Source organism: Bacillus rossius, chromosome 2 (assembly GCF_032445375.1).
Source record: "Bacillus rossius redtenbacheri isolate Brsri chromosome 2, Brsri_v3, whole genome shotgun sequence".
In the NCBI taxonomy this organism is placed as follows: Eukaryota; Metazoa; Arthropoda; class Insecta; order Phasmatodea; family Bacillidae; genus Bacillus; species Bacillus rossius.
This window is the reverse complement of record NC_086331.1, coordinates 103,480,389-103,508,170: the sequence shown is the minus strand read 5'-3', so window position 1 is coordinate 103,508,170 and position 27,782 is coordinate 103,480,389. Positions and strand designations below refer to the sequence as shown.

The 27,782-nt window shown below is 37.7% G+C and overlaps 1 protein-coding gene across 1 annotated transcript in view; it reads left to right on the top strand.

Moving 5' to 3' along the window:
• Nucleotides 1-4,330: 4,330 nt before the first annotated feature.
• Nucleotides 4,331-27,782, top strand: part of LOC134529539 (uncharacterized) — a 48,876-nt gene continuing 25,424 nt past the window's right edge. The window contains exons 1-2 of the mRNA XM_063363740.1: nucleotides 4,331-4,386; nucleotides 8,231-8,391. Of these exons, the coding sequence (XP_063219810.1) occupies nucleotides 4,367-4,386; nucleotides 8,231-8,391 (181 nt within the window). The 5' untranslated portion in view covers nucleotides 4,331-4,366. The remainder of the gene's footprint in view (nucleotides 4,387-8,230; nucleotides 8,392-27,782) is intronic.

Sequence of the window (27,782 nt, the reverse complement as noted above, 5' to 3'; positions counted from 1 at the left end):
AATTTTTTTAAAATTATTTTAGAATTATATCTTTTTTATGAAGAATAATGCCCCCTCTACACTTAGCCCGAACGTTTGCGAACGTTCGCGAGCGCCAAGTGTGGAGGGGTGGTTGGCATGTGATGGCTTGTGTTCGTGTTAGTTCGTGGGCGCTCGCCTCAGTGTCGTTTTTTTTTTTTTTTTTTTTTGGTACAAGTCAAAGGAAGTTGGGCCAACGCCCGTAATATGTGCATCTACACTTGCCCTGCAAGCAGTAACCCAAGAACATGCATCGAAGTTATCTTGGTGTTTATATTTTCTTGGTAAACAACAGAGTAAACTATAGTTGCATGCAGTGTACCATAACTACATCAATACTCTTTATAGCAGACACTTTCAGTTCGTTCGTGACTGATTCATCTAGTTCGCTTCGGCATTGGGAATCGCGTTTGCAGGCTAAGTGTGGATGCATGGTTCATTGGCATCTGAAAAAATTCGTCTTTTTTCGCATTCGTGTTGGAATTCGAGTTAGCCTGCCAAGTGTAGAAGCAGCATAACATATGCCCGTGTACTTCTGCCCCCTCATTTTTTTCCACCGCTTTTTCGACACTCCTTTTAGGCCAGCGGCTGTCCTAAGCGCCTGGGTAGATAAAAAAAAAAAAATCAGGAAAATCATAAAAAGTGTATATAAATTAAATGAGCTTAAATCTAGCACCAAATTTTGTTCTTGGTAACGTATGTGGAATTTTGCTCGTCTGCCTCCACTATAACCACAGTTGCTCTTCGGCAATCTCAATAACTAAGAACTGTAATCCCATTTCCTACCTCGTCCATTGCTCTCTGTACTATGGTGATGACATTCATGCTATTCAGTTTAGCAATATATAGACATGGAAAATTTGTGCTTACAGATACACCAGTTATGTAATGGGCAGAGACTGGAAAATTTTGCAAGTTCAATTACAGGTCGGCTAGACTTTACCTTACTATGTTCAATGAATGCTCTGCAAGTTTTAAGCTGTTGTTGCTCAACTGCATTTCCGTTTTTACACATTCACTCAAAATGTGATTTTATCTAATTGTCTGTTGCGGTATTTGGCATTTGTTCATATATCTACACAGCGTGCGAAAGAACTGAGATACGCCACTACATTTGCAAACTCAACATGATTGTATATGCGTTGAGAGTATAGATTTCCCTAAAATTAATATATGATATTTCGCGTACCTAGTTATAGGCTGTTATTATTAGTTAATTACTCATATTCACAGAAATGAGCTATATAACTGGCCTCAGGTATACCTATCAATTGTAAAATATGTAATATACATTCAATGTACAAGTAATTTTAATCATCGGTAGTATTTTATATAAGGCAAGATAGAACCATGAAGAATCCTATCGTTTAATGAACTTATAAAACATGTATTTTTCAATGCGTATTCAGCCTAACAGATTTTTACGAAAAAGTTTCTAGTAGGCTACGTACGAATAGAAAATAACGAAATTTCCAACTAGGCATGTATAATTATGAATATAAAAATTTACCAAAAAACAAAACACATACCATAGAAAATCCAGTGTAAAAAATTCTTATTTTCAGAATACGTATTTCTAAGAACTATAGTTAAATGAAATTAACAAAGGCTATTATATTTCGTGAAAAAATACATTTCTTATTCATGATTGATGGAATTACGATTTTTACCTTGTAAAAAGTCTGAAAGCGAATCACGAAAGTTCGGTGCAAAACTTACCGATTTATGATTGGGCCAGAGAAAAAATTAAATTTTCGTGAGCGACAGCAACCATTGGCTAGAGAGACACTGCTGGTATGTGCGTAGCTCAATCTGTTTCAGAAAAAATCACGGGATACATAAATAAGTTGACTACACCACAACATAGGCGTGCGCACGGTAGGTGCCACAGGTGCCTTGGCACCACCATTAGGGTTAACGTTATTTTGTTTTTTACAAACAGAAATAATACATACTTACAAAAAACAGTATTATTTCAAAAAAAAATGTTTTCCAATCGTGTAGAGTTACAGACATGTGCTCATAACACTATCAGTATATCAATTATGAATCGAACCAACTATACACACGGAAACAAGCCAGGTGCAATTACTTGTGTTGTGCGCCGACAAAACATTTTTGTTGTATTCCAAAAGTTAAAACTTTTGCCCACTCTTATTTGTGTATTTTTCTTATTTTAATATTTTACATATTAAAGGTATGTTACAAAAACACCCTTTATTATTTGTTGATTTTAAAACTTAACATTTGAGAATGTTTTTTCTAGCATTTATTTGGCGTCTTCAGAAAACATGTAAGTACGGTTTTTCAAAGCCACCAGCATGAATTCCGTGCAAACAATTTGTGCAATTTACTTTATGGCTCAACAAAGCTTAAAACTGTAAATAGTTTAGTAGTTTTCCTGGCGATTATAACGTTCAAAGCCATAATTTGTCATAAAAAATGTTAAAATTTTTACATCTGTGTATTTAATGTTTTTGTTCGGAAACACCTTAAATAGCGCCATTTTGCGCTTTCAAATCCAAATTTTTCCGGGGGAGGACCCCCGGACCCCCCGCTTGCGGCTCGGGGTCCGTGAATGATAGGGCTGTTGTGTAATCTGGCACCACCACTACTGAAGTCCTGCGCACGCCTATGAACATACTATATAGCTTAACACACATATAATTCACTTATCTCAGTCTCGTAACATATTTAAATTATGGCATACAGTATGATCGTAGTAACAAGCCTATTATGTTTCATTTCACATTAGATTTATTAAGTAATCCTAACAGAATAAATGTAATTAGTAAAACGATCAGCTTTTAGATTGTAAGATACTTCGGGGTTATTTTACATTACAATAAATACCATGTGGTATCGCAAAGTAAAATAATGAGGCCACAAGGCCTGCTCTCGCTCTCTCTCTCTCTCTCTCTCTCTCTCTCTCTCTATATATATATATTATATATATATATATATATATATATTATATATATATATATATATATATATATATATATATATATATATACACACACACTTTTTTTATTCTTCAAGTGAAAAAATTATTTAACTAAGTTAACATTAACCAAAAATTTCTTGCCGTTCGGGTTTATAACAGTGATATTTTCTAAAACAAGAACACTGTAGTCCGAGGTTTCAGTGCGTGTATACAGCTGTTCACATGAACGTTTAAGTGCAAGAAGTACTCAATTATGAAAATTAATGAATTTATGTTTATAACAGAGTTAAAAATTAACTTACGTTAATTTCTACTCAATTAAGTAATTCATGTCCAGGGAAACTTTATACTATAAAATTTTATTATTAATACAAATAGTGTTTGTTTGGTTATAGTGTCGTGCTATTTTGTACGATGCTGTCTGCAATTTCCATGGATTGACGAATATCTATTGCGATAACAGTTTTTACTAGCACATTCTATTAAATAAATTGCATCATGTGCTACAGGAAAATCATGGATAGATATATATAAAAATTAAAATAAAATATATACCTTCAAACAAAGCTCACATGTCTTAAAATAAAATTAGTTCTGTGAATCTAATATATTGAACTGAACTAGTATTATAAACAATTATTACATATAAACATTATAATATAATCAATTTAATTTTACGCATATTCATAAAATTGCTTTCCTTTGTACTTATACGCAGCCTTGTAACCGGAAATTAAACCAGCATACTCATTGTTTTAAATATGACTTGTAGCGCCACCTGTTACGGTTAAACTGAACTAAATGATCCTTTACTTGTGCTAAACATGTTGTTACGAGATATACTACTAATCACGCCATCTATGCGCCAAATGTGAACGAAGTATTATTCTGAATATTTTAGAGATTAAATTTATGTATCCAAATGTCGTTTTGCCTAAAGTCGTTTTGTCTAAACTCGCAGAGCACCACTCCACATTCTCAGGCAGTGATCAAACCTTACAGTCATTTTGCCTAAATTCGTTCTGCCTAAAATTCTAGGCATCTATTGAGCTTGCCTTACAGTCATTTTGCCTAAAATCATTTCGCCTAAAAGTCGTCTTGCCTAAAATTATAATCGCCTGCTTAAGTTCTCTTAAAGTCGTTTTGCCTAAAGTTAGTTTGCCTAAAAGTCATTTCACCTAAAGAACATTTTAGGCTAAATGACTTTAGGCAAAACGACGTGTAGGTACTCGTTTCTACATTCACAACACGTGTTTTAGTTTCATACAAGTGCGAATTATGTATGTGCTAATAAATTATATTCAGTAGTGATTAAAATTGAATATTTTGATTAATATTATTTACTATTCGTAAATATTAGTAAAAAAAATTGTGTCTTTATACTTTTTCAAGTGCTCCAATATGATTGAGGTTAACTATCCGTATGTATTATTTGATATAAATTGAAGTATTATTTTTTAATATAATTAATTCTAAATATTATTAAATTATTAATGTTAAATATTTATTATTGGTTATATAATATTTACAAAATAAAGAAATCAATTTAATAAAAAAATTAATAAAAAATTTGTAATAAAAATTAAAATCGAACATCAATATAAATATTAATTTTAATATTTATTATTAAATTGGATAAATAATAAATATTTATAAAAATAAATGAACAAATTTAATGAAAACTTTTTGATAAAAAGAAAAGTGAATATTAAATTAAGAAAATAATAAATATTTAAAAATTAAATTATCAATAATACATATTTAAAATTAAGAATCTTATAATATTTAGTACAAATTATGTAATACATATTTATTATTCTCTAAATTTTATTTAATTTTTCAAATTTAAACTGAACTTTATTGACTGTGTTGGCGATATTTTTTTCCAGCCCTTTTATTATTTTATTGTAATTAATTATTTGCATGCAATTAAAAACTATTTTTTAATGATGCGAAAGAAATATAACTTCTCACGCGCGTACATAAGTATATGCGCCCATTTTTTTTATAATATGTGTGTATTATTCTTTGTTGCCGGCATCCTAAATGTTTATCATCTTTATTTTATTAATATTCATAATAAATATTTTCGAAGTGTATTCATTCGAATTCCCATTACAATTCTGTGTCGTTTTATGTAAAATCTTTTTTTTTTCGACAGTGCTAACATTTATGGCCATTGCGGTATTCAGATAAATACAAGACCCAGTCAACATTTTGAAGTGATGAAACAGCGGAAATAATATTGCTTCATTAATTTTATTATTAATATAAACCCCGTGTTTTGAAACTAATATATTTATTTAAAATGTATGTTCTAAATGCATGCTATACAATGTACACAGCAAAGTATTTTTACGCTTCGTGGTAACTCTCAATATTCAAACGATTGTAAATGAACTGTCTCTGCGTCGTATTCCCGTAAGCGCGCTGCGTGTAGACCGGGCGGTGCGACAAAGGTGACGTAGTGCGCAGTGGAGGACGAGTTTGGGCGGCCGGACGGTTTCACCTCCCTTTCTTTACACCATGGCCGCTGTCTCTCTTCTACTCGGACGCATCGGCCGATGGAGTGGAAGAGAGATAGATGTGTCACAAGCCGATCGTGCCTCTGTATCGCTTGTTCCGCGCTTTCGCTAGCACGCTCGGCTCAGGCGGAACGTGACAATGAGTCATGCTTTTTCGTGCGTGCAGCCGGCGTTCATCGATTTATAAGACGTTATCACGTCAAAAATAACACAATGAATAACAAACGTCGTTGAAAAGTTTTAGCAAAACTGTTTTACTAAGCGAAGAATACTTTTTTTTTTTTTTTTTTTTTTTTTTTCAATATCTTAACATACACGAGCTCTGTTCTGAAAATATCGAGACCTGTTAATATAATGAAAGGCGCTTGGAAAGTAGAGGTGTAACCTGAGATCTAATGAGAATGAACTGTAATTAGCATGCATGAATAAAGACAATATCACATGTTGGGTCATTCGAGGATTAGACGTTAGTGAGCTAATCCTACATATGGTTACGCTCATCATTGACTTAATGATCGCGTAACGCTGAGATAGCGCCTACTACCTGCATAATGCCAACGTGCGACGGGAAGTCGCCCTCCAGGGGTCTGATGCCGGCACTCTGCAGGTAGCAGCACTTCCATATTGTTTATATCTTTTAAGAAGTGCATTTGAAATTTTCTCCAAAAGATGGCGTTTGAAATTAAATAAGAACTTTTAATTTTATTTAATTTGAGATTTTAATCATTCTTTTACTTTTCTAATTTGAATAATTAACTTCGCCAGTTAAATAAATATTCCATTTATCACTAAAAATCAATTTTAATTACGTGTGTATGTCGTTATAATTCATTAAAGATTATTAAATGAGACGATTCACTCGCAATGCAGTTTATCAAGAGGTTCTTCATTAAAAGCAATTTGTCAAATACTTTTTTATCATTATATATCAGAAATAGTTTTCATTTGCACAATATTAAAATAAATTTAAAATTTTATTAATATTTCGTGTACCTATATTAAATTGTTTGTTATGTTCATCATTTTTCAACGGGCACCTTAAGCATCTTACAACTAACTAGTAGTACAAAATAATGTGAAATTTTACAGTGGCTGAGTAAATAAAGCAGTGACTCTGCATCCAGTTGTAATCGAAGTAGGGACAGCCATCTCAGTAAATAATTTTAAAAGATAATTTAGAAGGTTTTTGGGAATGATGCTATGTGTGTACTACGAACACGGTCATGGTAAAATGATTAAAAAATTGTCCAGACTCAGTTGAAAGTGAGCATAAAACTGATGACAGGCAGCTTCAATACTAAAAAATTTTGCCAACCTATCCACCACGTCTTGCATCGTTACAAAATCTTTTGGCTAAACTTAAAAAAAAAAAGTTCAGGTTGGCTTAGTCATTTTACAGTCGAAATTCGTCGACCTGCGACTTCAGGTTGTAACCAAAACTCAAACCAACCTTTTAAAAGAAATACTTAGAATCTATACGGCTACGAGATCCAGGCCACTACGAGACATTTCATCGCGAAAAGATGCTATAAGTGTAAGAGTTCTCTAGGTATCTTCTTTGAAGCGGAGTGAGTCTATGTACATATCTTGTGTCTTAACTACTAAATAAATATACTTGCATAGTAGTATGTACTTGCATAGTAGTACGCGTGTTTGGATGGATACACTTGGAACAAACCTTGTACACTGCTTGGCAATAACAGTTAAGCACTCGGAGAAAAAGATCAAAGTTTGTACATAATTTGGTTCGTGTACATACTATCGATGGATGTGTACATGATCAGAGTTGTAATGATCTGAACTTCAACGATGGCCTCCAGAGTTCATTCGTGGTAACTCATTAATACAAATATTGTTATTAGATATTTTCGGACAGGCAAACATCAGTCAGCATACATAGGAAATTCACCGAACACAGGAAATTCCTCGTAAAGGCCTTAGAGTGACAAAAGTAAAATAAATTAACGTTGATAGAAACCACATTGTGGGTTTTCATGAGGTTACATCGTGATATTGTGCATTTATTAGCATATGGGGCATTTGAATTGTCACATGTGAAAAGTGTTGGAACCAATGGGTAGGCTTATGTGATGGCATACATGGTTCTGTTGACCAATATTGCTTACACAAATTTATCATGTGCACTTTAAGACAATGCTAAACTTTCAATAGCTAATGTTTATAGATAACTACTAAAATAGTAAGGATATACTTCAGGCCAATGAAAAAATAATGAATCGGTATTGCTTGAAATAGATTAACTTTCTATATTAATCTCACAAAACTCAAATCAAAATAACTTAAGAAAGAATAAGTACCAGCGTAATGTTAATTCGCCCCAAGGGAGGAAAATTCCATATCCTGGCGACATTTAACCATCTGTATGCCCTTACTGCCTAAACAACTGTCAATCATATTTGACGTTGAAATCACTGCAGCACAGTTACGTGATCTTTGGCTTATTAAAACACACAGCCTCATTTCATTTCCACCAAATATGTATATATATCGTGTTTAATAGTATTTTAAAAAAAAAAATCAACAAATGTGTTTATAAAAATTTTTAAAAAAAAATTAATCTTTTTTTCTTATGCTATTGAAAATGTTAGTCCAATGTGTTCAAATATAAAGAATATAGATTTTGTTTAAATATATATTTTTGTGTGTGTTGAAAAGCCAGTGGGTGTTCTGAGTGCTCCACCCTCCACGACCCGGCGTAACCGGACCGACTCTGTTCCAGAGCGTTCTCGAGCCTGCGACAGACGTCGCTGGATGGACTGCTGCCGCGGGCGCCAAACCTACTGCTGGCGCGCCCCAGCGCCAGTGAGACGAACCTGCGCAAGATCGCGCTCGGGGTGGACCCCGTGCCACGCCCCGGCTCCGCCCTGGGACTCCTGCAAGGTTCCTCTTCCTGCCGCAGTCCTTGCTCCTCACGTGCGCCATAGAGCACAGCGGTCTTAGACATACCTTTGTGTTTACATTCTCAAACATTGTATTTTTGGACCCCGTGCCACATCCCGGCTCCACCCTAGGACTCCTGCAAGGTTCCTCTTCCTGCCGCTATCCTTGTTCCCCACGTGCACTATAGAGCACAGCGGTCTTAGACATACCTTTGTGTTTACATTCTCAAACATTGTATTTTTGGACCCCGTGCCACGTCCCGGCTCCACCCTGGGACTCCTGCAAGGTTCCTCTTCCTGCCGCTTTCCTTGTTCCCCACGTGCTGTTAGAGCACAGCGGTCTTAGACATAACTTTGTGTTTACATTCTCAAACATTGTATTTTTGGACCCCGTGCCACGTCCCGGCTCCACCTTGGGACTCCTGCAAGGTTCCTCTTCCTGCCGCTATCCTTGTTCCCCACGTGCACTAAGGAGCACAGCGGTCTTAGACATACCTTTGTGTTTACATTCTCAAACATTGTATTTTTGGACCCCATGCCACGTCCCGGCTCCGCCCCGGGACGCCTGCAAGGTTCCTCTTCCTGCCACTGTCCTTGTTCCCCACGTGCGCCATAGAGCACAGCGGTCATACACACCTTTATGTTGACAATCTAAAACATAATATTATTTGACCCCGTGCCACGCCCCGGCTCCGCTCTGGGACTCCTGCAAGGTTCGTCTTCCTGCCACTGTCCTTGCTTCCCACGTGCGCCATAGAGCACAGCGGTCTTAGACACACCTTTGTGTTTACATTCTCAAACATTGTATTTTTGGACCCCGTGCCACGCCCCGGCTCTGCCCTGGGACTCCTGCAAGGTTCCTCTTCCTGCCGCTGTCCTTGTTCCCCACGTGCGCCATAGAGCACAGCGGTCTTAGACATACCTTTGTGTTTACATTCTCAAACATTGTATTTTTGGACCCCGTGCCACGCCCCGGCTCCGCCCTGGGACTCCTGCAAGGTTCCTCTTCCTGCCGCTATCCTTGTTCCCCACGTGCGCCATAGAGCACAGCGGTCTTAGACATACCTTTGTGTTTACATTCTCAAACATTGTATTTTTGGACCCCGTGCCACGCCCCGGCTCCGCCCTGGGACTCCTGCAAGGTTCCTCTTCCTGCCGCTGTCCTTGTTCCCCACGTACGCCATAGAGCACAGCGGTCTTAGACATACCTTTGTGTTTACATTCTCAAACATTGTATTTTTGGACCCCGTGCCACGCCCCAGCTCCGCCCTGGGACTCCGGCAAGGTTCCTCTTCCTGCCGCTATCCTTGTTACCCACGTGCACTATAGAGCACAGCGGTCTTAGACATACCTTTGTGTTTACATTCTCAAACATTGTATTTTTGGACCCCGTGCCACGCCCCGGCTCCGCCTTGGGACTCCTGCAAGGTTGCTCTTCCTGCCGCTGTCATTGTTCCCCACGTGCGCCATAGAGCACAGCGGTCTTAGACATACCTTTATGTTCAAAATCTAAAACGTATTTTTGGACCCTGTGCCACACCCCGGCTCCGCCCTGGGACTCCTGCAAGGTTCCTCTTCCTGCCACTGTCCTTGTTACCCACGTGCACTATAGAGCACAGCGGTCTTAGACATACCTTTGTGTTTACATTCTCAAACATTGTATTTTTGGACACCGTGCCACGCCCCGGCTCCGCCTTGGGACTCCTGCAAGGTTGCTCTTCCTGCCGCTGTCATTGTTCCACACATGCGCCATAGAGCACAGCGGTCTTAGATATACCTTTATGTTCAAAATCTAAAACGTATTTTTGGACCCCGTGCCACACCCCGGCTCCGCCCTGGGACTCCTGCAAGGTTCCTCTTCCTGCCACTGTCCTTGTTCCCCACGTGCGCCATAGAGCACAGCGGTCTTAGACATACCTTTTGTTTACATTCTCAAACATTGTATTTTTGGACCCCGTGCCACGTCCCGGCTCCACCCTGGGACTCCTGCAAGGTTCCTCTTCCTGCCGCTATCCTTGTTACCCATGTGCACTATAGAGCACAGCGGTCTTAGACATACCTTTATGTTTAAAATCTAAAACATTGTATTTTTGGACCCCGTGCCACTCCCCGGCTCCGCCCTGGGACTCCTGCAAGGTTCCTCTTCCTGCTGCTATCCTTGTTCCCCACGTGCACTATAGAGCACAGCGGTCTTAGACATACCTTTGTGTTTACATTCTCAAACATTCTATTTTTGGACCCCGTGCCACGTCCCGGCTCCGCCCTGGGAAAGCTGCAAGGTTCCTCTTCCTTCCGCTGTCCTTGCTCCCTACGTGCGCCATAGAGCACAGCGGTATTAGACATACCTTTGTGTTGACAATCTAAAACATTGAATTTTTGGACCCCGTGCCACGCCCCGGCTCCGCCCTGGGACTCCTGCAAGGTTGCTCTTCCTGCCGCTGTCATTGTTCCCCACGTGCGCCATAGAGCACAGCGGTCTTAGACATACCTTTATGTTCAAAATCTAAAACATTGTATATTTGGACCCCGTGCCACACCCCGGCTCCGCCCTGGGACTCCTGCAATGTTCCTCTTCTTGCCGCTGTCCTTGCACCCCACGTGCGCAATAGAGCACAGCGGTCTTAGACATACCTTTCTGTTGACAATCTAAAACATTGTATTTTTGGACCTTGTGCCGCATCCCGGCTTTGCCCTGGGACTCCTGCAAGGTTCCTCTTCCTGCCGCTGTCTTTGTTCCCCACGTGGGCCATAGAGCACAGCGGTTTTATACATACCTTTGTGTTGACAATCTAAAACATTGTATTTTTGGACCCGGTGCCACGCCCCGGCTCCGCCCTGGGACTCCTGCAAGGTTCCTCTTCTTGCCGCTGTCTTTGTTCCCCACGTGCGCCATAGAGCACAGCAGTCTTAGACATACCTTTGTGTTGACAATCTAAAACATTGTATTTTTGGACCCCGTGCCACGCCCCGGCTCCGCCCTGGGACTCCTGCAAGGTTCCTCTTCTTGCCGCTGTCTTTGTTCCCCACGTGCGCCATAGAGCACAGCGGTCATAGACATACCTTTGTGTTGACAATCTAAAACATTGTATTTTTGGACCCCGTGCCACGCCCCGGCTTCGCCCTGGGACTCCTGCAAAGTTCCTCTTCTTGCAGCTGTCTTTGTTCCCCACGTGCACCATAGAGCACAGCGTTCTGAGACATACCTTTGTGTTGACAATCTAAAACATTGTATTTTCCAAAGGAAAATTTGTAATGAGAATTTTGGAGATACATTTTCTTGTTGTATTTTCTCATGAACATCAAATGTTAGTAGTCAATATTTTCTTTTAAAGAGACGTTACTGAAAGACGCCCCCTTTGTTTAGAACCGTTATTATCAAAAGAATTTTATATAGTTTAATATGAAAGATTTTGGCTCTGTTACAGCATATCTCCCATTTTTATTAAATAACTTGTTAATAATAGTAACCGACTGCTAAAAATAGATTCTCCTGTGAAATAATTACTGATGTTTAACATTGAATTGTTGTTATTCTTTTCTTCAGATGACTAACACTGTAACAATACTGTAAATTTACACTATTTTGTGGTCGTAAATAAATCAAGGAAGAGCCAAATTAAAATAAATAATAAAAATAATTTATATTGATGTTATTATACAAAATCAAATCTTTAACTCTACATTCAGAGTAGTATCAGTCTGGCAACATTGTGCGCCATTTACTCTGAACTGCAATCCAAGCATGCGACACACTAGAGGTTATTATTCTAGGGGATGTCCCACAATTATATTGCTACTCTCAGCTCTGTATTTTGTAATATTACATTTTCGACCATTTATTTTGGGTAAATTATATTTTCAATAGAAATACTCTTGTAGATGGTAGTTTTTGGGGAAAAAACAAAAATTAGTTAACTATTTTGGTAGTATTTTGTAAATTAGAATATTACGTTCTTAGGTTATAGCACATAATTTAATAAAATGCCAGTGCTTTTTGAGAATGGCTGCATTTAGTTTTTATTCCATTAAAATAATTTGTGTTCAACAATTATTTCATTTCTTTTAATAATTGAAGCTGAAATCCTTTAATTAAGACCTCTAACAGTTTCAGAAAATTTAACGAAAGCTGTTTTTCTAATCTTAAAACTAAAAAAAAAAAATATTATTGCGAATTATCTATAAATTTAGAATATTGAATATCTCTTCATTTAGAGACCTGCCTATATGGCACTATAATTATACGGTGATTTTATCTCGAAGTTGAGACCAGTAGTCACGATACTGACCTTAAATATATTCAGAGCGATTCTCTAAGCTCTATGTAGAGGTGGGTTGTTATAGCAATTTTCGGTATCTGTTTCAACCAGTTACTGATACAGTAAAGTCCTGGTTACAAGTAGCTGAAACTTCTGTATCAGCTACAGCAGTAGCGGTTCCAGGAAGCAACAAGGTATCAGCATTCTCGTTACAGGTTACACATCCTCCGTGCCGTCATCACCAGCGTAAAAAGTAAGCAGTTTTCTCTTTCCACGTTCTTCTTAAAAAGGTATCAAATTTCTCATTCTACATTCTTCGTAGTCGTAAAAAGGTATCAGTTTTCTCAGTCTACATTCTTCGTAGTCGAAAAAAAGGTATCGGTGTTCTCTTTCCACGCCTTTCGTAAACGGAGTCTTCAATCTTTGCAAGGAGCACGCACTGCACACTGAGCGTACTTTGATGAGAAGCCTAAGATGTACATCAAGCTCTGTCCCTGCCCGAACACGCCCGAATATTCACCTTCGGTCAACCTCGGGATTTGTTTTATTTTTGCGCAGGAAAAATGAATTCAAATATTAAAAGTGGTCGGTTAGGTTAGCTACATTAAAACACTTTAGAACACTATGGACGGTTAGTTAGGTTAGTATAGCTACATTAAAATAAACAGAGAAATATAAATATATATAAATAAACCCGAGGTTGGCCGAAGGTGAATATTCGGGCGTGTTCGGGCAGGGACAGGCTTCCCCCTCCCCTACATTCTTTCCCTTCTTTATCCCTTATTCGTCGTGCCGCTCCCTCCCATTTCACAAGCTCCGCCCAAGTGACCGTCATCTGCGATCGGGTTCTGCGCACATTGGCCGTGGTGTTGTTCAAGGTGAATTATAAACTGATACTAAAATACTTGATACTTGAATAGTGTACTCGTTTGCAGTACTTGATACAGGCATGTATCAGTTACAAAGTAACAGATTTATACTCTGCAATCCACCTCTAGCTCTATGGTCACGTTAACGCGCATCCTAATGTCCTTAACTTAATGGCTGAGTCAAATGTGGCATTCACTCACTCGCTACTGACCTTAACTATCGTTATACGAGGGGGGAACCAAAAAAAACACGGATTTTTGACATAAAATTTTTTTTAATACCTTTTTAATTTTTACAAAATTCCTTCAGTCACCTTCAAAGTACTCTCCATTAGATGCAATGAACTTGTCAAGTATTTTTCCCCACGGTTTGAAGCACCTCTGAAACTCTTCAACTTTGATATCCTCCAGTGCTCTTTGCAAAGTTGTATTTATTGCCTCCACATTATAAAAATGCTTCCCTATTAGGTTTTTCTTAATTCTCGGGAATAATAAAAAGTCGCAAGGGGCTAGGTCTGGCGAATACAGAGGTTGAGATCAACAGACCATACTTGGCGGTTCACTTGTAAGGCCGTGTGTGCGGGGGCGTTGTCGTGATGAAGGAACAAGTCACCTGATCGCCAAAGTTTCGGGCCTTTCCTCCGCACATCCTGTCGCAAAAGTCTTAAAACTTCCAAATAAAGTGCTGGTTAACTATCTGGCCCGGGAAGGAGGGGGGAGGGGGGGGGGGGGGGGTCAAATACCCGGTGCACAATTCCACGATCATAATAAAGAAAAAATTATCATCGTCTTAAAATTCAACCTCACTTGTCTTTTTTTTTAGTCTGAAGGAGTTGGGAGTCTTCCACTGGCTATACACTTGCTTGGTCATACCAGTAACACTAACTCATCACCTGTACTGACTTTGGTCAAAAAGTTTGGATCACTTAATCTCTTTTTTCTAGTCCTGGCTCAAATTCAATCAAATATTTTTTTTTTATCCTGTTCGAGAAGGCGAGGAACAAATTTAGCGTCAATACGATTCATTTGCAAGTTGTCAGTCAAACTCCGCTGTCATGAGCTCCAACTCACTCCTGTCTCTTCTGAAATATCGTCGATCGTGAAACAACGGTCTTCCTTGATCTTATGGCGGATTTTTTCAACGTTTTCATTTTTTCGAGATGTTGAAGGGCGCCCAAAACGAGCATTGTCTTCAATAATCATCTCACCACGTTTAAAGCGCCCAAACCACTCGAAAACAAGTGTGTGGCTCATAGCACCCTCCTTGAAAGCTTGTTGAAGGATTTTGTAAGCTGCCGATGCTGATTTTTCAAGCAGGAAACGACACAAGTTTTTCTATAAAATTTTTGAATTTTATGCGGGTTCCCCCCTTCCCCAAATTTAATTTTTAAATTTCAAATTTTCTGTGATTTATTTGAGGAATTTTTTACTACAAACGGAAAATTTTGGCGAATTTGGCTAATTTTTGGCAAGGTCAAGGTCAAGGTCATCCAATATGTCCGCCGTGACGTCATAATCCAAGATGGCAGACCATCTCCATCTCCACAAGTCCAACTCCAGCCGCCGGAGGAACAGAACATAACGACTTCTCGTATTTTTTTAATAGTTTTTTATTCTATAAATCCCAATCATCTTAGTTCATGAAGCACAGTCCATGTTTCTTTGGTTTGAACTGTCTGTTTGTGCCTGATGACGGGAACAGATCTCAGTTCCCGAAACGTCGAAACTGTTTTGCCATAAGAAGCCTGTTCATCTGTTCTGACGTCGTTGTGTTGTCAGAATAGCTCTGTGAAGTATCATCGTTGGGTTCGTCTGTTGGCTGCTGTGTAGTTCGAGTTGGGTTTTTGTCTTTATTTATTGTTATTTTTTGCAACTGTCTCATCGTTGTCAGCTCACTGAGTGTGTCTGGGCTGTGATATATTTTCGGACTTATTCCGTCCACTGAAATCTCTATGCGGTCTATGCATTTAACTATTGACATTGACTGGTTTTGTTTTATTTTGTATGTGTTTTCTTATTCCTATTTTTTGCCCATTATTTAGTATTCTCTATGACATACAGTATGACCAGCAATGACATATGTCCAAAAAAAAACATTTTAAATTGATCTTCCCCATTGTTAAAATTATTCAAAAATCTTACAATATTTTACCACTAGTTCTTATTTAATTTAATTCAAAAATATTATTTCCACCAAATATTGTGACAATCCATCATGAACCAGTGGCGTAGCCAGGATTTGTGTATGGGGGGTGTTAAGAAGCATGCCCCCCCCCCCCCCCCATATTAAAGCGGGGGGTCCGGGGGTCCTCCCCCGGGAAAATTTGGATTTTGAGGTGTAAAATAGTGCTATTTTAGCAGATTTCGGTTCTTAAATTTTAATATTGTAATGGTAAAATTTTTATTAATTTTAATATGAAATTTGTTTGAGTGATGAATAAGAAATTAATTAAAGATTTGGTGCTAAGGGGAAGGGTGGGGGTTCGAACCCCTAAATGGCTATGCCCCTGTCATGAACATCGCCATATTTATCTGTAATGTTTTTTTTTAACCATAACTTTAAGGTGGATTCTTACACGCCATTATTATTAATATTTTTTAATTTTCTCTTCATTGTTGTTAGTTAAGCCCATCCCACACAGCGCCCATTTTATACTATACCTTCTGTTATACTTATGGGTATCAAAGTGGGCATAAATGTTTGTATAGCAGAAAAGAAGAAAGAAATCTTAATTCAAACACACATACCTAAAATTTTAACAGAATATCAGCCAATTCAGTGGCCATCTAAGCAAGCATGAAGGGGTAGGATAAACATGTTGCTGTCAATTAAACCAAATACTGAAAAAAAAAAAAATAATAATGAAAATTCCTTATGTTAATATTAAAAATTAATACTTCTCGTGGAAGGTTTTTTGATTTTTTATCTTCTACATTTCATTTGCAAAAAATATATCAAATTTGGTTTAGTATTTAAAAACAAATATAGAGCAATTTAAAATTAACCTTTTTTATTGTAGGTTAGTTTCTAAATCTAGTAATATAAAATTGAAGGATACGATTGAAATTGAATTTGCTTTAATATAGATTATTTATGATATATTAATAATACTGTATTAATCAGACAGTTCATCGAGCTCATTCACAGTATTGATTATGCTAGTTTCATTCAGGGTGTCTACCAGATCTAGTAAATGAAATTCCCTGATTTTTCCAGGTTTTCCAGGTCTAAAACTGAATTTTTCCAGGTTTTCTTACACAATTACGACATTCCACGAAACTGAAAAAACTGCATAACAATACATTGATGGGTTTTAAAGTATTTCAACTTACTTAAATTAGTAAAAATATTACCTTCTTCTAGACGTGGCCAAAGTGACTCAATTGATGGCAAATAAAACATGCTGCTACAAATATTTCACACACAAAAAACATTAGTAAAAGGAAGCTCCCGTCAATTTCGCAGTGACTCAACTTTTGCGTCTATAGCACTTGCTTCAGAACAAGCCAAATCCAACACTCGAGCCTTCTTAAACTGCAATGCCTTGATCTCCTCTTCAACTCTTCTTTTTTCTGCCTTCTTCTTGTCTGTAGCTTCCTTTTTTTTTGTTTTGTTTGCAGGGCTTCCTTACACCTACAACTAGCATTTCTTACATACTGTAACATGGACTTGATGATATCAACATGCTCTACACCTCCAGAACGTTGAACAAAGTCATACACTTGTCTTTGTGCAATCAGTGTTTCTTCCTGCAAGTTTTCAGTCAGCATATTATAATTCACTGAAAATCCTCTTTATAATGATGCATTTCCATCACCATCCTCACAAACTTTAGAAGGCCTGTTTTGGCAACTACTGTATGTGCCTTAAGAATGAGCATCCACAAGTGATCAAGGCGCCCATCTTCTCGAGAAAAAGACGAGAACAGTGCTTCAGAATCTGGCGAGGAACATACCAACTGATATGATCACTCAATGTTATCAGCTTCTTGTCCTGATAGCCACCTGTTTCGAAGACAACATTCTAAGCTGTACTTCACACGCTGTTTCCTCACACCCAAATTTAAAGCCATAGACGGACATAAGCAGGAAATTCCTTTGGTAAGTTTGTACTTCAGGGGACTTTTGTCTTGAAGTTTTTTTACCATAACCTTTGGACAAGTCCTAACATCATTTTTCAGTAACAGGACAGACTTTTCTGGTACTTTTTCATTCTTGATGGCATGGCGTACTGCATAACCCAACTTGATATTGTTAGCAGTAAATAGATTTTCCTGGTTATCTACATCCAATCGAGATACATTGTGTTTTTCCCTAAAGCTCTTCAGTACCTCTGGTTTCACAAACTTTCCTGCCAAAGCTAATAAAATGTCTACCAGTGAATCATACAGAAAAGGTGCCATGGGTGCTTCACTTTGGAACATTGTAAGAAACAATTCCAGCTCTGATGCCAAAGAGTGGAAGAATGTAAATTTTACTTCTAGAAGATTATCTTCAAGAGCACTTTTCACTACTTTGAAAGACAGATGAAATAGAATCTTCACTAACAAATTTCTTTGGAACATTGTAAGAAACAATTCCAGCTCTGATGCCAAAGAGTGGAAAAATGTAAATTTTACTTCTAGAAGATTATCTTCAAGAGCACTTTCCACTACCTACATTGAAAGACAGATGAAATAGAAACTTCACTAACAAATTTATTTAGGTGGGGTAACGTTTTCATGGCACGCTCAGCAACTGCAGTATTTTCTAACCATCTGATTGCACAAAATTTCTTGGGAAAAAGCTCTGCTCTAGTTATTCTAATGTAATCTGCCCTCCTTGCAGGTACATGCTTAAACAAAAAGTAAATGTGCCTCAAAAAACTTACAACGTCCCATTGTGTAGCAGAAATTCCAGTTTTCAAAGCACCATGGACCGTATGAAGCCCACAGCTACCAATTTCTAGCAACGATGGCGAATCTTCACCAAAAGTGTCTGTGATATGTATTTTCAAAGCTAACAAAAATGCCCAGTTTACGTTGGGGGCATCCATAATTACTTAAAATTAAATGCACCTGTCGGTGTAATCCGAACGCGGGAAGCACATGCCGCAGCACGTACATCAGCAGGATAACAGACCAGCTTGAACCAGTTTGTATCACGTGATTTAACGCCACTTCCGAATCCGATGGTAAATAAAAGAAAATGGATGTGGGAACTGTTAGTTACTTGCCATTCAAAAATAAAAATGGGAGGAGATACACTTGATGCTACGTCAATGCAAGCTGATCAATAAACAAAAAAGTATTGCCAACTACAACCTACCAAACAAAAATTCCCTGATTTTTGAAAAAATTCCCTTATTTTTCCCTGATTACAATATTCCCTGATTTTTCCAGGTTTTCCAGGGTCAGTAGACACTCTGTTCATTGTAATAACAAAAGATTGTTACGATTTACATATTATATATATAACTTTATTACTAATTTATTTTACTAATTATTTTGAGAAAAAGTAACTAACAATTTTTTAACCCTGTGAGACAAAGAAAAAAGCATAGTTTGTATAATAAACTTAAATTTAAGTGAAGAAAAATCATCTCGCATTTTTATTTAGGCTAAAAGTTGTGGGTTTCTATGAAGTGTTAGTTAATTCATTAATTATTTATTATCACTGTTTCATAATAAACTAGTAATCAGATTTTTAAAATGCAAGAATAATTAACCTTTATTGCCGAAATTGTTGTTGTAATAAGCAATGAAAACCACATTAACTTTTCACTTCACTTTATAAACAGTCAACGAAACAGTTCACGTGTATATGACTTGAACTTAATTTTAAAAACTGGCGTTTAGCTATAATGTTTAAATATAATTATGAACAAGTTTTCAAATAAATAAACTGTAATCAAATATCTATCATAAATTATATGAATCACCATAATTTTTTAGTCAATTGTAACATAACCTATTATTACTGCACTCGCCTACAGATGCTACTTTTTTTAATAGTAAAAGAATGAATACTTGAAATTATACTAGTAATCAGATTTTTAAAATGAAAGAATAATTAACCTTTATTGCCGACATTGTTATTGTAATAAGCAATGAAAACCACATTAACTTTTCGTTTAAATATAATTACGAACAAGTTTTCATATAAATAAATTGTAATCAAATATCTAACATAACCTATTATTACTGCACTCGCCGATAGATGCTACTTTTTTTAATAATAAAAGAATAAATACTTGAAATTATACTAGTAATCAGATTTTTAAAATGCAAGAATAATTAACCTTTATTGCCGAAATTTTTGTTGTAATAAGCAATGAAAACCACATTAACTTTTCACTTCACATTATAAACAGTCGACGAAACAGTTCACGTGTAGACGTAAGTTGTGTGCTGCCGCTGTCTTTCTTCTCCTCAGACGCATAGGCCAATTGAGTGGAAGAGAGATAGATGCGGCGCAAGCGTACAATGAGCGTAACGGGACACAGCGTAAGGGAACAATGTGCGTAACGGGAGACTTTTTCGTGCGTGCAGCCGGCGTTCATCAATTTATTAGACGTTGTCACATAAAAATGTAACCTCTCGAGCCCCATAACTGCGTGCTTTGCCACTACCGAGACTTACACATGTTGAGGTGGAGACTAAAGGTTATTCAGTTTGTAATGCATTTTCATTATGTATTTAAAAACTTTTGATTACTTCTTTCTTTGACTATTTTAGTTTACCAATATAATCCAGGGTAGTTTTACTATCATACAATTTCATTTGGCATTTAATTACGGTTTTTACGTCCCCTAATGTTTACAAAAGGGACTATATAAGGGTTTATATTGCTACATGTGGGTCCGCCATCTTGACAACTTCCGCTCGTGGGTACAGCAGAAAATAGAACACAATCTATTACGGTTTTGGCTAAGACTGCGGGTATGAAAACTTAAATACACAGAGCCAGACCCATTGAATGGGTGCGGAAATGTTACCTACACGGAAGCAGGAGCGCTAACAGAAAATAGGCATGAAAACTGCCAAGGAAATTGGTATCGTGTGGATGGAGCTGGCTTTAAAGGCTATTTCTGTAGATTTTGCCATCACCAGAGGTTTGGGCTTAAAAACTGGGGGGTGGGTCTAGTAAAGTAACTGGTGCTGGTTTGCTGGAATTGTCCGGGGGTGGGCCTAGTGAAGTAACCGGTGCTGGATTGCTGGAATTGTCCGAGGGTGGGCCAGTGAAGTTACTGGTGATGGATTACTGCAATTGACCGGGTGTTGGTCTAGTGAAGTAACTGGTGCTGGATTGCTAGAACTGTCCGGGGGTGGGCCTGGTGAAATAACAGGTGCTGAATCGCTAGAACTGTCCGGGGGTGGGCCTGGTGAAATAACGGGTGCTGGATTGCTAGAACTGTCCGGGGGTGGGCCTGGTGAAATAACGGGTGCTGGATTGCTAGAACTGTCCGGGGGTGGGCCTGGTGAAATAACGGGTGCTGGATTGCTCGAACTGTCCGGGGGTGGGCCTGGTGAAATAACAGGCGCTGGATTGCTAGAACTGTTCGGGGGTGGGCCTGGTGAAATAACGGGTGCTGGATTGCTACAACTGTCCGGGGGTGGGCCTGGTGAAATACTGGGTGCTGGATTGCTAGAACTGTCCGGGGGTGGGCCTGGTGAAATAACGGGCGCTGGATTGCTGGATAGCCGAATGCTCTGCTTGTGGGTCAATGGCCCTAGCGTGTCACTAGGCTCGAAGGCTAAAAATCTAACTGATCACTGAAGCATAGACCCTGGCCAGTGTAGTGTGCTGATTCCTGATTATTCTGAATACAAACTGATAAAGACTGTAGATGGTTTTCAATACACGTGTTTTATTAATGTGTAAGTTGCACTGTACAGATGTGGCTAGTGCTGACAAAATAATGCTGTTTCTCCTTAAAGCGTATGTCCCGTTTCAGGTAATTATTTTGTTTGTACGTTCCACACGGTTAAACACCCGACTTTGGAGTGGCTGCATTTTCACAAAATGAATATATACATATCGCATCCTTTATGCATAATGAGCTGGCATAGTTGCATTTTTAATGTATTTGTGCAGTATAAATAAGGAGAATTAAATGGAATATAAAAATGTCACCTTTTAGGTTTAAAGTCAAATTTACTGGGTTAATTTATTTCCGAGAAAAAAATATATTTAATTTTACCTGGCCAATTAAAAGCTTTAGAAATTTAATGATTTTTAAAGGCTAAATAAATTTAAGAATATTTTAAGGAATTTTAAACCATACCCCGCAGTAGTCATCAGTAAAGCCTTTAAACAGAAATTTTGTTTTCATTTATTATTTATATTTGGTTCTCCTTATCCATACTGCACAAACATGTTCAAAATACATATTTTCCAGCTAATTATGCACAAAGTATGCACTATATATATATATATATTCATTTTGTTGAAGTTCGGCCCTCATAAATCTACGAATTTACCGTGCTAAACATAAAAAAAAATACAGTATAATCCGGATATAACGACCTTCAAGGGACCGGCGAAACTATGTCGTACTAACCGGATGACTAAAAAACGGTTTAGGTAAATAAAACATTTTGTAGGATATATAATCACATATACTTTATTTTAATGGTTCTTACACATTCCAATCATAAACATAGGTACATAATGTACTGTTTTACAAAGAGATAAATTTCATACACACGCACTACATGAAAAACTCTGTTACTAACTAACGTAGAAAGTCTGTTATTTGAATTTGTTTTTGACAAGCTTTTGTTCGGTAGTAAGAATTTCGAACAGCATTGTGAATTCGTGACATCATTGTTTTCATTAGATCATCATCGAAGTTAGTCTGAACAAACACATTGAGCGTTTCCGCAGCCTTCAGAACATCAGACACACTCACGGTACGGTGATTCTCCGCTGGTTCGTCATCATCACCATCGCTAACTTTGCCATTTGCGTCGTTGGCGATGATATTTTCCACAATGATTTTCAACAGACGGTTCTTCACAAGTGGCGACAGCATCGTCGACACACGCGTATTGTTCAAAGTCCTCGTTTGTTATGGGTAACTGATGCTTATCAATAGCCCTCGCCCAAGTGCTCAGCGGTACGTCGTCTCCTTCGTTAAAATCATCTGCGTTCAAAATTATGCTACAGTCTACATTGCTTCGGATAAAACCAGCGTGTTTGTAATAGTTAAAAATTGTCCCTTGCTTGAGTTGGGTCCAGGCATCTTGAATCATTAGAATAGCATCAAGAACAGTGATCTTTGGGTACTCAACACTACTGCTTCCGCGGCCGTCTAGTAACTGGATCATTTTCAGGACAAGGTTTTTACGAAAATGTGATTTCAAAGCTCGAATAATCTCTTGATCCATGGGTTGCAACACTGATGTCGTGTTTGGAGGCAGAAACACCAGGGTTATGTTTTTCAAGTTTTCAATATGGGGATGTGCAGGACAGTTGTCAACTAACAGCATGATTTTCTTGTTCTTTTTTGTAAGTTCACGATCCCATGCGCATACCAATTTGTTAAAAATTTCAGCGGTCATCCAGGCTCTTCAGTTGCTCTCATAATCCACTGGCAAATGCTGTACATTTTTAAAACATCTGGGACGTTGAGATTTAAGATTACGATAAGTTTTTTTTAACAGTGCCACTCATGTTGGCTGCCACCATTACAGTAATTCTCTCCTTTGATAATTTTCCTCCTGTACATTTTTCACCTTTAAATTTCAAAGTCTTGTCAAATTTATAAAACAGCCCGGTCTCATCCGCATTAAAAATTTCATCATCTCTAAATTGCGCACGTAGAGTAGGCTTAACCTTTTCTAACCAATCGACTACATCACCTTGTTGAACTGATAAAGACTCGCCAGCAATCTTACCACTGACGATGTTGTGTCTTACTTTGAAACGGTTTATCCAACTCATGGAGCATGTGAAATTTTGCATGTCTAACTGTCTAGCAAAAAAGTTTGCTTTCTCTTGTAGCAGAGGTCCATTCACAGGTATTCCCCGGTCGCGCTGAAGCTTGAACCACTGTAACAATGCCTTATCCACCGGCTCATAAGTAGAAGTCCTTACACGTTTGCATTTTAAAACATTGCCATTAAACAGCGGCTCGATCTTATCTTTATTCTTCTTTATTGTTGATATTGTAGAATGAGATACGCCAAACTCCTTTGCAAGGGTTACATTTGATTCACCGGCTTCTAATCGGTGTAATATTGCACTTTTTTCTTCAATTGTAAAACACTTTCGCTTCATAGAACTCATTTTGTCGAGCTTTAAGAACTTGTCATAACAAGTGACAAACACTAACTGTGATTCACGCGCCAATAAAGGGGGCGGGGTGAAGTAGGGGCGCCGAGGTATTGGTAGGTTGCGTAAACAAAACATTGTGCGTCGTTTTAGCCGGACGTAATATCATAATATTCATAATTAATGGTCGCTATAAGCAGTTGGTCACTTAAAACGGAGTCACACTAAACGGTTTATTTTCTCAGTACCTAACTATGAAACCTAACTTGAGTAAACATTATCGTCGTTAAAAGCGGTTAGTCGTTACAAGCGAAGTCATTGTATATAAATTCTACTGTAATTGCATTAAAGAGGACATACACCCTTAAGACACATTGCACATTACGCCAATTACTACGGCAGTCTTATGAAGGTCCGATTGCAGACGGCCAATCCCGTTAGTTTGTGAATACAACCGTGGATCGGGCTCCGCTGTCGGAGCCGTGAGTCTACGTTCCGTTACTCGATGTTGATGCCAACAGACGTGCGTGCGAATAGTTAAGTAAAACATCTTGTTCGCTGGAGTCGGCCAGTCCCGTGACACTGAAGACTGTGTGTTGGGGGGTGGGGGGGGGGGGGGGGAAAGCCTTGCATCGCAATATGACCCGGGGACGCGTGGGCAGTGACTAACAAAACCCTCGGGCGCTATGAATCGTTATTACCATGAAGAAGTTGTTGGTATTCAGAGTGGTAGGCGCACCACGGAGCAGTGTGGCCGTCTCGCGCCGCGACCTGACGAAGAATGCATGAAGGTTATGGTGCGAGGGACGAGATAGCGTCACCTCGCGCCGAAACGTACAAAAAAAACCAACCTTACATCAGGTAATATCATATGGCGCACTTGCCTTAATAAAAGCATAAATTATTTACTTTATGGTTTAAGGCCCTTTTAAAACTACTTTAAACTATGATTAATGCAAAGTTGCTCTAAAATTTCACAGAAGTGATAACAATTGCCAACATTTGCGCAACTTTTTACAACCATTATATAACACTAAGGAAAATATCTGTTGAAAATATTTGCAACATAACAACCAATCCAAGAAAAGTACAGTGTTAAATTTACAGAAATAGCCCTTAACTAGTAGTAATGACGATGACAATGAAAAAAAAAATAAATAAAAGAAGATGGCATCTTAAACACAGCTTCACATCTTCGGAAAAAAAAAGATACTTAACTTACCAACATAAGTAAAACGATAATTTTGACACAACAAATTTTGAAATTTTACTACAATGTTCTATGGACGTCCGAATGTCCACTTTTCGTAACATTTCTAAACACGGTTTTTTCAGCATTATATACAATATTCCTTTAACTGCAATGTTTTATCGACATTTTGCAACCCTTCAAACAAGCATTAGTTTCTTGGGCTCGAAAGACAATGTTACTTAGGAGTTGTAAATGGCCGGAAATACAACTTACACTTTGTAGCAATGGTTTTGCAACCAAGTGTTTTGTATGGGTGGTATACGTGCGCGCGCCCTGCGCGAGGCGGCGAGCTATACGAGGAAAGTGGGAAAAATACATACGAAAACGAAAGCTTACTTTTTCAAATTAATTTCTCAACTATTTCCTCCCATGCGTTATCTCTGACGAGTTGACTGCTGTCTCCAAGATCTTCACGATCACAAATGAAAGTGCACTCTTATACAAAAATTTTATTTACTCCTTATCAGTCATGTTTTCGTTTATGAAAAAAAATCAAAACTGTTAATAATGTTAAATTTTACGTCAAATAAACATTACCTTTTTAGTCGAAACGAGAACTGAATGCCAGGCGCTTAACATACGCATGCATGCACACAAACACACGAGCAGGTAGTAGTACCGGGGCAACTGAAAAGTATCCAATCGGAATGGTTACCATTCCGTAAATTATACATCCTCATGTGCCCAGATCAATCCGGAATGGTTACCATTCAGGATTTACTGGCAAATATCATATAATTGCAAATCCTGAAAAGTATCCACTGTATGAATGGTTAACATTCCGGCTTTTACTGCAAATGTGCTGCTAGAAAAAAATCAGGAAAAGTGTCCGCAGTGTGAATGGTTACCATTCCGGATTGGATAGTTTTCCGCGTTCGTCTGCAAAATATGGAAAAGTACCCGCTGTCGGAATGGTAACCATTCCAGTTTTGTGTGCGCAGATAAAAAAGTAGCTCCTAAAATCCTGAATGGTTACCATTCCGGTTTTCCTTGCCAATGCACTTAATTTAAAAATACTGAAAAGTTCCCGCAGTGTGAATGGTTACCATTCCGGGATTATTTGACAATGCACTTACTTTAAAAATCCTGAAAAATGCCGCAGCATGAATGGTTACCATTCCCGTTTTCGCCGCTGTTGCACATCTCTTAATAATCCTGAAAACTATCCATTCGGAAAAGTATCCACTGAGGGCGTGCAGTTGACTCATTTACCCATTGCTAGATGGCAGCAGTGTTATCTGTACACGAGAGATGGCGTGCACAAAACATTTGCATATGAATTTATGATCATATATAATTTATTTGCTTTTAGAAAGCTTTACTACCCATATCTGTGTTGCGAATAACTGGATAATGTCAACTGAAAAGAAATATTTAGTATGAACAATATTTTTTTCTAAAATATCTATAAAAATGTCTTTTGATTTACGGGACTGACTTGTCTTTATCCTAAAAACAAGCAATTAAAAACATTGTACGTATTTTTAATTTAATTTTTAATTTTTTATATTTCAGAAATAATAGGTCCACTGTCAAATTATACTTGAGTGTTCATAAATACAAAAATATCTACATTAATGGAGTTCTTAAAATCAATTTTGTTTGGGAAAAGGCAGAAAGTACATAAGTGATAATATTTCGGTCATCAATGTAATAACAGTGATAGCACACACAAATCTGAGCATGTAAACTATTGTTTACATAACCACAAATTTTTTTAAAATTTCATTTGAAGGCTAGGTAACAGAAAGAATTCAATAACAACTTGCTCATCAAAACAAATATATTTTTGACGTGACAACGTCTAATAAATCAATGAACGCCGGCTGCACGCACGAAAAAGGATGACTCATTGTCCTGTTACGCTCTATGTACGCTTGCACCGCATCTGTCTCTCTTCCACTCAATTGGAACAACCATCGATTTGACTTTTAGAGGCACATTAGACTTGAAACACTCCCATTCGTTTCCTACTTTTCCTATCATCGTCCTATCCTTAACAGAATAACACAGATTGGAAGAAGTTAAATAGCAAACATGTATAAAAGTTATAGTTAAAATAATCTGTTCGTAAAAGTAATAAACATATTTGAATTAATGAGTGCAAATAAAAGTAAATTTATCAATTAAATTGTAGATTTAATTTCACTCCTTCTTTATATCCATACTAAATAGTGATAATTCAATAAAAATGATTCAATTTTATTCATAAAAGTATGCAATCATTTCATCAATGTTTTGTTATGACGTCATGTTAAACTTTCGTCCGTAAACCGACTTTACAGATGACCAATTTTTTTCGTTAAAACCATTATATACTTCCTACATTGTAACACTTGGAACCGATCTGAACCTGGGTCTGGAATGAGTTAATCGGCAGTCTTGTCACCAAGGTTGTCTGTGCTGTGGAATCTGGGTTTAAAGCTTGCCCTTAACACTGAGAATCCTACTAGCCTACTAATACTATAAATGTAAATGTGAGTTTGTTTGTTACGCTTTTACGCCTTAACTACTCAACCGATAATCATCAATTTTTCTTACATGTCAGAGGTGCAGAAAATTACATAGGATACCTGTCATCAAGAAATAAATTATAGCTTAAAAAACAAAAAGAACTTTAACAGCAAATCTAACAAATGTATCGCTGGACGTAGTAGTTATTTTTTTTTAGTTTATATTTTCATGTTGCGTAAAGAAAAAAATTCAATAGCACTACATATTTTAATGTGCTTTTGACGTTAGCACTGCTTCCAAATTA